This window comes from Pholis gunnellus, assembly GCF_910591455.1.
Source record: "Pholis gunnellus genome assembly, chromosome: 4".
In the NCBI taxonomy this organism is placed as follows: domain Eukaryota; kingdom Metazoa; phylum Chordata; class Actinopteri; order Perciformes; family Pholidae; genus Pholis; species Pholis gunnellus.
This window is the reverse complement of record NC_136530.1, coordinates 4,629,581-4,641,007: the sequence shown is the minus strand read 5'-3', so window position 1 is coordinate 4,641,007 and position 11,427 is coordinate 4,629,581. Positions and strand designations below refer to the sequence as shown.

The 11,427-nt window shown below is 43.2% G+C and overlaps 2 protein-coding genes across 2 annotated transcripts; one reads left to right on the top strand and one right to left on the bottom strand.

The window, feature by feature from the left end:
* Positions 1-28: 28 nt before the first annotated feature.
* On the top strand, positions 29-2,637 carry rfxank (regulatory factor X-associated ankyrin-containing protein). Its single transcript, XM_079158315.1, has 9 exons — positions 29-226; positions 329-433; positions 532-642; positions 1,340-1,405; positions 1,513-1,613; positions 1,708-1,833; positions 1,957-2,023; positions 2,095-2,175; positions 2,282-2,637. Exons 2-9 carry the CDS (start codon positions 334-336, stop codon positions 2,332-2,334), a joined length of 705 nt encoding a protein of 234 aa, XP_079014441.1. The 5' UTR covers positions 29-226; positions 329-333; the 3' UTR covers positions 2,335-2,637.
* A 280-nt stretch (positions 2,638-2,917) lies between these two features.
* Positions 2,918-4,955, bottom strand: nr2c2ap (nuclear receptor 2C2-associated protein). The gene is made up of 5 exons (XM_079158316.1): positions 4,912-4,955; positions 4,622-4,712; positions 4,018-4,123; positions 3,794-3,861; positions 2,918-3,055 (listed from the first exon to the last, which is right to left on the bottom strand). Exons 1-5 carry the CDS (start codon positions 4,947-4,949, stop codon positions 2,933-2,935), a joined length of 426 nt encoding a protein of 141 aa, XP_079014442.1. The 5' UTR covers positions 4,950-4,955; the 3' UTR covers positions 2,918-2,932.
* Positions 4,956-11,427: the final 6,472 nt, after the last annotated feature.

The window sequence follows — 11,427 nt, the reverse complement described above, 5'->3', positions numbered from 1 at the left end:
AATCGTGCCGAACGCTGTGATACGTTACACGGGACGAATCAAATCGTGTTTCTTTTGTTAAAATAATATATTAACTAAATAGCAAATTAACTGAGCGATAAGTAACGTTAGCGTACCTCGGTACACTTCCATGGCCATCAACACACCCGTCGTGCAACTCGAAACAATTTACTTTCAGTTTTGCCAAAAGGAAGTTGGCGCAAATTAGACTGTGTGGCTCTATGTGGTGAGTGGACAATGCAACTGGCGTTTTAAAGTACTTTTATCTACTTTTTCCTTAAGGGGAGAACCAGGTTATTTAGTAGTTCGTGTCGTGTTTGTGTTGCAGTGATCATGGAGGCCAGAGGTGATGAAGAGGCTGCCGATGGCCAACATGTTCAGTCATCTAAGGCTAATGTTTGTCCATCCGACTCCAGAGACGAGGGGTCCAATGGTATCCGTGCCTTTTTAAAACACTTTTAATATACATGTGTTACCCGATGTTTGGAACTGCTTTCACTGACATGTTTGTGGTTCGTCTTCTTGGGACAGTGTCTCCAGAAAACATGGATGTGGATGAAGAGGGTTTGTTCATCCACCCAACCACTCTGACCAACAAGCAGCGTGGGAACGAGGTTACAATGCGCCCAGCAACACTAGACGGTGAGTACAGGCAGAGATGCTCTGGTGGCAAAGTACGTGAAATTGTGTGCAACACAAGCAGTCATGGTATTTAGCAGTGTTGGGGAAACTACTAATTACTTCAAACTACAAGAAGTTTAGCTACAGCAAAGCTACCGTAGTAATACATCTAGTTTTGTTATCTAAAGCTACTGAGAAAAAGCAGTTTAAACTACTTTGTAAAAAAAAAAAAAAAAAATCTAATTTAAAAGCTAAAGTGATTTTATTTGTGTGCACACTTGTTCACAGGTCATGCATAAACCAAAATAATAAATAAAATACCCCACTAAATATATTTAATTTGCCCCTTTCTAGACCGACTTGAGCACTGGTCTAAAAAAAAAAATATGGGCCCTGTTGTCTTATTCGTCAGTTTTGTGACATCTTGTGACTTTATAACTGCACAAAGGTGAAAGGTCAAGTATGGCGCGGTGACTCCCTGACAAATGCATTGAAATAAAAGGGGGTCCAATTACAGTAGAGAAAAAAATAATTCCTTTCCTATTATGGCCCAGAATTGTTTGCAGTTTCAGTAGTTAACTACACAATTTAATAAACAACTTGATTCACTATGCAAATATGAATGTTGTTGAAATACCAGCAAGCTACTGTAAAATACAGTTTACTCTCCAATACTGTCTTGAGCAGATGAAGTCAAATACATTTTTCTTTCCACCAGCTCTGTCCATCCACCAGTTGGCAGCTCAAGGCGAGGTTTCACAAGTGGCTGTACACCTGACTAAAGGTGAGAGATCTGGATGTCACCCAGCAGTATAACAGAATGCAAATGTCGGGCTTTAAATCTCAAAAAAAATTCCCACTGATGCGCCGTGACCCGTTTGATATTTGCAGACGGTTCGCTGCTGAGCAAACAGGACGAGCGTGGCTTCACGCCGCTCATGTGGGCCGCGGCGTTCGGAGAGAAAGCGGTGGTGGATTTCCTCTTGGAAAAGGTTAGAAAGTGAGCGACTGCCGTCAAGAGAGACGTGTCAGAATGCTCTCTCTCACTCTGTTTATGGGATTTTAAACACAATTTTTTTTCTTTAGGGTGCAGACCCCAAAACCATTGCGAGAGAGCGAGAGAGCGCCCTGACACTGGCCAGCTCTGGAGGCTATGTGGACATTGTGGAGTCTCTTCTCAGACATGGAGTGGACATTGATGCCTTTGACTGGGTACATTGACTTTCTTTTACATCTGACATGTCATCACAGGTCCACAAGATGAATACGTTATAGCATTGACAGTCAAATATAACTACAACGTGATCCATGTTTTGTTTTATTTATTTTTCTCAGAACGGTGGAACTCCTCTTCTTTATGCCGTGCGAGGGAACCACATCAAATGTGTAGAAGCACTTTTAGGTACATTGCGTGTCTATGATGTGTCCTGTTCAGTTCTGTTTCAATGCTTTAATTATTGTCCTCTCTTTCAGCCAAAGGGGCAGACATGACGATTGAGTCCGACTCTGGGTACAGCCCGATGGCCTTGGCTGTAGCCCTTGGACACAAAAAGAGTATGTCTTGTCTTATTATACCTGACAAATAGGTTTTTCTTTTCATAAAAGGTTACTGTAAAATTGTCTTGCTGAATCCACATGTTCATTTCTTTTGTTTCCTTAGTTCAGAAAGTGCTGGAGGACCATATCCTGAAACTCTACAAGTCACCGACGTGACACTAGTTTAAAACTGGAAAGAGCAGCCGGACGCAGTTGATCTCAGACAACCAGCGATCGTCGGTGGTGAGATGACCAAGACCCCAGTCCCAATAACAAGGCACTGTAATAGATCGGTGCATATGCAGAGACATTGACACTGGGGAATCTATATTTACTTTATAGTTTATTCCATTTGTATGCTTTCCATTGTATGTAATGTACAAAAACGTACTAAGGACTAAAATGCAGTTTGTTTGGCTGAAAGGCAACAAAAAAAGGAATGTGAACAGGTTTTTAATAAAAATGTATTTTTATACTGTGTTCCACTGGAATGGCACTTCAACTCAAAAGGCAAAATATAAGTACAGGGAGCATGATTCCAAGTGCTCTTAATAATCACAAGAAACTCATTAAATCTGCGTTCGTGGAGTGAGATGGCTCGACAGATCCCTGAGAGCATCCATACCAAAAAAGGCCACATTCACATCAGTTCATGGAGGTGGCAGCACAGATGACGTGTTTCCCTTAAGTGCCACCACACCGTCGTGCATCCTGTACTTTACTCAGGAGTCATTTCCTCTCTCACGAGCAGAATGTAAAAACAAAAACAAAATGGTCACGAGGCTCTTTCTCCCAGGACGTCCAAGGAGTAAACAATTATCCTCCCAAAAAAGTCGGCACTATTCTCAAACTTTATTTTTACTTTGTCCACTGCAGAGGCCTCCTGTATGGGAAAGCTGTGGGTGTGGAGTTAAGAACAAGATAAGCATGGCGATAATGAAAAAGCATGTCCAGGACAAATATTGTCCGATACTTATTATGAACCATCTACAGCTTTACACAGGAAACACGCTGCTATTTGTAGAGTGACAGGTACGGCTGCTGTAACAACCCTGGTGATGACAGGCTGAGTTTAAACGTATAAAAGCAGAATAGCATTTACTATTATACCGACTATCTGGTTAAACTGGTCTGATAGTGGTTTTCTTCAGCCTAAAGATTATTTTTGGAACACATGATCAGCGTTTGTGAATTATGATCAATGCAGTTGATTGAATAGTTTAAAAAGGACCAGTGTGTAGGATTTAGTGGCCTCTAGTGGTGAGGTGGCAGATTGCAACCAACTGAACACCCCTCCGCTCACCCCTCCCTTTCAAAGTGTGTCGGAAAACTACAGTGGCCGGCAGGGAACGTACAAAACACAAAAGGCCCTCTGGAGAGCCAGAGATCATTCTATGATTCTTAGTTTCAGGTGATTAAACACAGTTATGCATAATATATTTCTGCTAATAGATCCCCCTTAATCCTACACACTGTACCTTTAAATATAGCTACATTGATTACTGGTAAATAATGTTGTGTTGTGGAAAATAAAAGGTTTACATTTTTTAAATGTTACTCCCCTATTTTGCATTAAATAATAAAAATCCTTTCCAGGGTTATCAATCAAATGCTGCACAGTAAGAGAGAAGGATATCTGAAGAGAGTTGTCGTCCTCTGGATAAAACTGGCTGATCTCTGTAAACGCTCCATTTTTTGGGCAACCTGCCAGAAACAAGAGGAGAATCATTCACCTTATCTTCCCACACCTGACACCTTGTCTGTAATAGAAACAAACACTGAAACGAGAGGGCGATGGATAATCACATCAGGAAACGTATTTGTGATGAGGCTTACAGTCGGAGAACATGTGAGTTTTACCTTCTAGTCTGCATGTTTTTGCTGAGAAGCCTCCCTGGAACTGGACCTTTAACTCAGACACCTTGACCGATTGGGGGAACTCCAGAGACACCCACTGACATTCACCCTGTCAAAGACATGATGCGGATGCAGAGTTTTAATCAGGTTTTGAATATCTAGTGTGTTCACATGGGAAATATGACTAAATAAGTGTTAATCAGCTATTGTGCATACTAACAAATGTTTAATTTTTGAGCGTGCTGTCCATGCACACTAGTCTCCCACAATGCAATGCAGGAAAAAAGGAGCTGCAAAATACTAATACAAATTGTGGACGGTGGTGAAACAAGATTCAGGAACAACTAGTACATTTTTTAAAACAAAAACAAACATTGTGCACATCTGGAGAAGGTTTAAGAATAGACTATGAGTTGAAGAATTCTAAAGTTGCAGAAATTATTATTATCATTTCCTGTTCGTATAAAACTATTGCATGGCGGTTTCTTGTATATTAACTGTAAAAATACTAAGAGAACTTTAGAAGACCGGTGAAGAGAGCATTAAAGTACTTGAAATGAACGTAGGAAAGTACAATACGTGTACTATGATACAGCAGTAGTTCTACCTGGTCTGAGTTCCAGCACGTCTCTTCGTTGCTGTCGAACATGTACTTCTTTCCATACTGCTTCACGTCTCTGTTGATCACTGAACTCACCCTGAAACAGGAAACAATCCCCAAAGAAATCCCATTTGTCAGTTCACACATCTACTAGCTAAAAGGGAGGCTGACATAGTGTTACAGCAGAACATCTACGAGTCGTGTTGTGTTGTATTAATGAGAGACAGCCGTTTAAAACACGAGCGTTAAGTCCATTAACTACGTCTTAATGAATAAACATCATTCTTTATTTTTACCTGCTTTGAGTTTCGCTGCAAATCAATGAGGATGCCATGTCGAATTTTTTAATTATAAATCGCCGTAAAGCAACTCTGTACTTTTCTTTTTTTTACGACAGTGTCGTTAACGGGCGGCTTGTTTCTGTTCCCGCCACTAGATGGAAGTCACGTACCGTCCAAATTGTTGAATGACGGTGGTAGTCTTCTCATCTTCTTCAAGTGTCCCGGTCGGCAGATCGTAATGAATATTTAAGAGCATTAAACACTAAATTTAATTCGACTCTTGCTACTATGTGTGCCCAAAGGCTGGCTAGTAAGGTGCTACGCGCTGTTCTCCTTAGCATTTATTGTATTTAGCCCTGCGCGCCTGTCGACAGGAGACACAAAGGTCAGGGGGAGAAAAGAATCGATTAGGAAGAGAGGACTGGAGATACTGAGCCCAACAATAGGTGAGCCGATCTGCTTCCACGTTTGCAAACTTCAAGTGAAGCACACAGAATGATAGAGAGAAAATCCATATTCAAATGTTACATGTGTGTTAAGATAAAGCTGTGAGTATATTGAGCTGAATCACAGCACATTGGATAATCCCATCAAAGAAACCATTACCAGCATTGCCTTTAATAGTGAGCATATTTCTGTATCTCTCTTTCATAACCAGGGAAAGACATAACACAGCAGACCCAATGTGTGTGTGTGTGTGTGTGTGTGTGCATGGTTTATTGCAGATAGAGAACTCCTGCTGAGGTTTTGTCACAGTGCCCCTCACTGCAGGTAATCAATAGGTCTAAAATACAAAACCTGATGAAACCCAGCCTCCATGAAAATTGCGCAGGGGGCCGGGGATGACTGGATTGGCCCCCTTACCCCTCCCATAATCAGCACCACACACACACACACACACACACACACACACACACACACACACACACACACACACTTTGACTTTGTGAGCCTTGCACTGATGTCACAACGTTGGTTCATACTGCAGGTTTTTGTTTTTTACGGTCCCCCTTGTCAAGTCTGATTGAGTATTAGATTGTGATTTAAACCGTACATGTGAGTGGCCGTGATGTATGTCGTTGGGAGTGTTGTAGAGTTGTTAATCAGAATCGCTGGCTCAACAATTAATTTGCCAGGTGCCTCACATTCTGGCCCGTTGCCATTTTGGACGCTCCAGCTGCCAAACCTCTCCACGAGGGCCTCACATGGGGGACTTGTGTGCTGGCTCCATAAAGGTCCCAGGTGTGTTTAACCCACGTGGGCTGCTAATGAGGCCAAGGTGGGCTGCAAAAGGAGCACAGCAATCCTACTAAGAACCCACATTAGCTCTCTTTGTGCTCAATAAAGGAATGGCTCGACACCGTCGAGTGATTGGCGGGTAAACAATGGAGACCACAGGAAGTTACCACACCTGCCCCTCAAAACATACGGACACAGCTACCAGGCAACAGCAATATTAACGTTATTGTCGGCGAACGCTGTCGTGAACATTTATGTTTGTGCGCTGGTACGTCTGCTTTGCAATTGCGCCGCCAAAAAGCTGGTTGCTGGTGAGGTTTCTATACCACTGTGTTGAGTTTCTTCATGTACGTCGAGTTCACACGCACACAGGTACAAAATCCTAAAGCTACAGGCCTTGCTCGTCGCCGTTGTCACTACGGATTTGATTACTTGTCTCCAATGATTACTTTTGTTGTCTCGTGGAAAAGCCGGTTTTGTTCACGTCTCCGTTCTAAATAGTCTCTGTCAACTTTGTCACGGTGAGACATTTCTGTCCTTTCTTCCCCGCTGAGCTTGTTAGCGGATTATCTTCACCTCGGCCACTGATACGGCTTAAATCAGCCGCCTTTGTCACGTTTTCACCGCACCGGTTGCCGTTGCTCTCTTGTGTTTTTTGTCACCTCAGTTTCGGGGGTTTTGTCCCATGAGACGCTGGATTAGTGGTGAGTAAACCTAACTTTAAGCTTAACCCCAGCTGGCTTTTGGATCTCGCTGCAGTGACTCAGTTTCCATCAGGTACAAAGGATGTAAAAGTCTGAGTCCGCACCAGTCAACCCTGAGAGAATGGCGTCGCTATTTTACTTTTCAGAGGTTTATGTCAATAAAGACACACTGGTCTTATTTAAACGAAAACCTCTTTGCCTTTCCTTGAGTCTCTGCAGCAGTTTCTCCAGAGCAACATCTCCCTCACTTATTACCAAGAGCCTCTTCAAAATGATAAAAGCTATGTATTAATTATCAACAAAACGTAATGTCATTTAAGTTGTAATGGCAACAGATTGCACCAGTAGTGTTCCATTTAATGGAGCTTTGGGAGAGTCTGTGTGAGCTGAAAATCATTTTCATGGCCTCAATGTGACCATTAGATATTGTTTCATTGGAAACGTATACGCACATTGAACCTGGATGATGGAGCAACGAGAAAAAAATGTGTCCATTCTAGTTGGTTCCTATTGTGCGAGCTGTCCTGAGCATTAAGGCTACACTATCTGCAGTTTGCCTCCAGCGATCCTCTCAGGCCCGGGCAACAGAATGAGGGTCACTCTTGACAGATGTATTGCTCATTTCTTATTCATAATAAGAGCGTGTTCTTCTCGAGAGAAGTGTTAGGAATCAATTTGTTTTCCCCTGCGTTACCCTTGGTGGCAATTTCAGTGCAATTCCTCACCAACGTTATTGAAAAAAAAACGAGGGCTTTCCTCTATTGTTCACAGATACCTGAAGAGAACCAACGTCTGTCTCCGTGAATAGAGATGATGGAGATGAACAGACGTACGGCCCCGTGTCGTGTGAAGTGGGTGCAGGGGTGGGTTGGCTGGATGGAGAAGTAAATAAGCGGATGCTTCCGGAGGTAAAGGAGTCACAGTGGTCTATTCCACAGTTTATGAGCTGTGGGCACTTGTGCAGATTGTCTTAATGAGTTTGGTGATTAATGCCTGCGATGCTGTCAGTGGAGGGACACAGCTCTCTGGCTGGGGGCAGCACCACAGCACCACGGCACATTGAGCACATTGAGCACATTGAGCACATTGAGCACATTGAGCTGTCTCCTTTTTTGGTCCACGAGACAAACGGACTCTGTGACTTTACTGGAACTTTTTAGTTCCTTTGTAGTTTAGTTTGATTTCGGAGAAGCCCGCCTGGGAAAAATGAAACTTTCCAGGGCCACTGGGGAGTCAGTTGGTGTGAAAGTAGTTGGTCTAGTCACCGGTGGCGCGCCTCGAGGCTTAAACAAAGACACAATGAACTTGTGAAGTTTGGTTGTTGGAAGTTGTACCTGTTACATGTCTCACTTAGCTGTGGTTAATGATTTAACACACGCTCAAACGCCTCAGGCCACAGGCAGCATCTTTTCCAAACTGGGTAGAGAACGTCGGAAATTAGAACGACAAGATGCCGCTCGGTGCTCGTAAATCATTTAGTGTTGGAAGACAACATTTGGCGTTCTTTGGGGTGCAACTTGATTTAATAAAGCAGGAAATGGGCAGAAACGTGAGGCTCATCTGCCGACCGCTGCAGCAATCAACGTGGGATCTTGAGCCGTTTTTTCTTTGGCAGAGCTCCTCGCTCATCTGCACGTTGAAATGTTCCAGTTTGAGCGAGCTTTCTCTCATTAAATCGCTAAAAAGCAGAGCGTAATGCACAACATGCTCCGCTGCCTTAATTACAAAGCTCAATCTCGTGTCATTTATTCACTCGGATCTGATTGGCTGTCTGCGGCTCTGTTTGTGTGAGTCCGCTCTCCTCTTGGTTTCGTGTTGTTCTCCCAGGCAGTAGGTGGACATGCATGCTTTCACAGCTTTAAATTACTGAGAGATTGATGGACGACTGGAGCGTAATTACTTAGCGTTGTGTCCGAGAGGTTGGACGCACTTTGCCTGCAGAACCACAGAGAGAATACACTTTGTATCCGAGCAAATAGGATGTCACAAGCAAATACAGACCACCAGCTTCATATATTGGTGTGAATTATTAAGAACTTGTTTACAAAGATGAGATATAGCAACACGATACTTGTGCTGCCTGAAGGAAACAGGCTGCAAATGCAGGTCTCTGCCCACTCCTATATTGTATAGCTGAACACAGCATGTAGGAAATGCAATTCTTTTGCCCCCCCCCCCGGAGCTTTGCATCCCCGACTGTGGGCAGGGATCATGAAGTGTGGCCGCGGCTGCTTCACGCTCGAGCACTCCGAATCCCCTGCTTGCTCATGATGTGGTTGGAGGCCCGCAGGACATGCCTCGCTCGCCCCTCTCAGCCGCCACAAACGGTCGCGCCCAGGCCTCCGATGAACCGAGCGGGGGGAAACGGTGCCTTCGGGTAACGACCGGTGCACGAGCAGGCCTCTCACAGGAGGCCGCTCGCAGAGCCAGAGCGTATCATTTTACTGGCGAGGTCGCAGGGATTTATCATGAGGGGGGGGGATCTCACGGTTGAGGGAACTCCTTTTCAGGTTATTGAACTAGAACAAAAGCAGACAAATTGTCAAAGGTGTGATTTTTTTTTTGCAATTACACGCGTGTTACATAGAGTAGCAGCGGCATTGAAGACATGTTCTTTGAGGTCTTACACATCAAGCTTTCAGCTCTCCTCAGCTCCAGCCGTCTGGACGAGGCGGAGGGCTAATCCTCGTACTTTGTATTCCAGCGGGCCGGAGCAGCTGCACGCTTGACCCCACCGCCCATCCTCTTAATCGCCTTGTCCCACTTTATTCGCAGCAACACACCTCGTGAACATGAGCAGCCAAGCATCAGAGCAGCGCATCGCCGACCCTCCTCCCCCCCGGTTTCCTCAAGGTAAGACGAGGCAACGCACTGTACACCGTCAGAGATCACTCAACACCTGTAGTCAGCTGTTGTTCTCCATGTCACACTGGATCATTGACGGTGAGGGTGAGGGGGCGGCTGACGATGTTGTTTAGATTTCCTAAATGCTTGATGTCAGATGAGGCAGAACCCCAGAGTGCAGATCCCTTTAACTTTATTTATCTGCTGATTATAAATCAGGTCCACCACCGGGAGAAGCTGAATCAGACTGTTAACAGTCTCCACTTGCACCATTAGTGATAATGTACAAGTCACTTGTCTTAGCAACAAGCTGAGGTACACGCTTTTAATTATTCACTCAATTTCCGCCTAAAAGCTTTTTCTCGAGATTCTGTTTTCTGCGGATGGAACTTCACAGGAAGAAAAATCAAAACTGTGTGTGTGTGTGTGTTTGCGTGTGTGTGTGTGTGTGAGAGAGAGAGAGAGAGAGAGAGATTGAAACAACCATACTTACAACAGAATAAAAAAGGCTTCCAGCTACTGTGAAACTGAGGTTGTATGTCTATAGCAGCAGTATAAAGAGTAGTCGCTCACTTCATGCTAATACATACTGGTATGTTGTGGTTATTTTTCTGTAAAAATGCAAAAATAATGCTTTATAATAATGCATGAATACACTCATATTGTGCATCATGTAAATATAGACCCCACACACACACACACTTTGTTTTATTTTATTTTTTAAATATTTGAATCCAACATTTTGTCATAACATGAAGGCTACAAGACATATCTTAGGCTGTTTCATATTATACAGGGCTCGGCAGTAACAGCTGCCAGGTTGCCGTTTTGAGAAATGTGCAACCAATGTGCAAATATATTAAACTGACAAAGAACCAAATGAATCTCAACAAAAAACGAGGAGGAAATTGGTCTTTGGAGGCAAAATATCCTGTTTTTATTTAATATCTTTTAATTATCTAATAGAACAACTGCATAGTATTGTAATTGCTCAAAATATAAGGTGGTAAAAAAGTGGTAACCATATTTTCATTATCGGCAACCAAAAGCTGATGCCTGGCAACAACTTTTAAGAGTTATTGTTGAGCCGTGTTACTAAGCATTCAAGGACAATTTATTATCATTATACAACACAGGGTTGCACAACAAAACGCAGTTGTAGCCAACACTACTAAGAACACACTACTTTGTTGTTTGTCATGTTTTTCTGGTGTAGCAAATGGGCTACAACTGCATTTCGTTGTGCAACCCTGTGTTGCATAATGACAATAAATTGTCCATGAATCCTTTTAAACACCTCATATCATTATGACTAAATACATGATACAAACAATAAAGATGCTTTGGCCTACTTGTTCTATAATAAAGCTCCATAGAGCAGATAGAGATACATTTTATCATGTTCAAAAGACCCACACACTCTATAACTGTGGGACAAAATGAATGTTGTGTGCTTAACTGAAAGGCGTTGCTCATATATATGTCACTGGCTCTCAGACAGCTGTCACCCAACTCTTCTGTTTCTATCACGACAAAGTGTTAGAGTGTTTTTCAGCTCTTTGTTTTGATTTCACGTCCTGCAGCTTAACTGATTCTTTTTGAGCTGTTTTCAACAATAAAAGGTCTGATTAGCCGGTCGTGTGCTACCTGCCCAGCATTTAAACATCAGGCAGACTAAATGAGATACGAGCCAGTGAAGCATTTAGATGCTAAAGAGCACGATGTTTACCTCAGGAGTTAGAGA

What these genes read in the sequence shown, in the direction of transcription:
- rfxank (XM_079158315.1), top strand. Translation starts at nt 334, where the DNA reads ATGGAGGCCAGAGGTGATGAAGAGGCTGCCGATGGCCAACATGTTCAG. An exon ending in GCGCCCAGCAACACTAGACG is followed by an intron (nt 643 to 1,339) that starts GTGAGTACAGGC and finishes TCTTTCCACCAG; the next exon opens with CTCTGTCCATCCACCAGTTG. An exon ending in GGCTGTACACCTGACTAAAG is followed by an intron (nt 1,406 to 1,512) that starts GTGAGAGATCTG and finishes TGATATTTGCAG; the next exon opens with ACGGTTCGCTGCTGAGCAAA.
- nr2c2ap (XM_079158316.1), bottom strand. Translation starts at nt 4,949, where the DNA reads ATGGCATCCTCATTGATTTGCAGCGAAACTCAAAGCAG. An exon ending in CGTGCTGGAACTCAGACCAG is followed by an intron (nt 4,124 to 4,621) that starts GTAGAACTACTG and finishes TGTCTTTGACAG; the next exon opens with GGTGAATGTCAGTGGGTGTC. An exon ending in AAAAACATGCAGACTAGAAG is followed by an intron (nt 3,862 to 4,017) that starts GTAAAACTCACA and finishes TGTTTCTGGCAG; the next exon opens with GTTGCCCAAAAAATGGAGCG.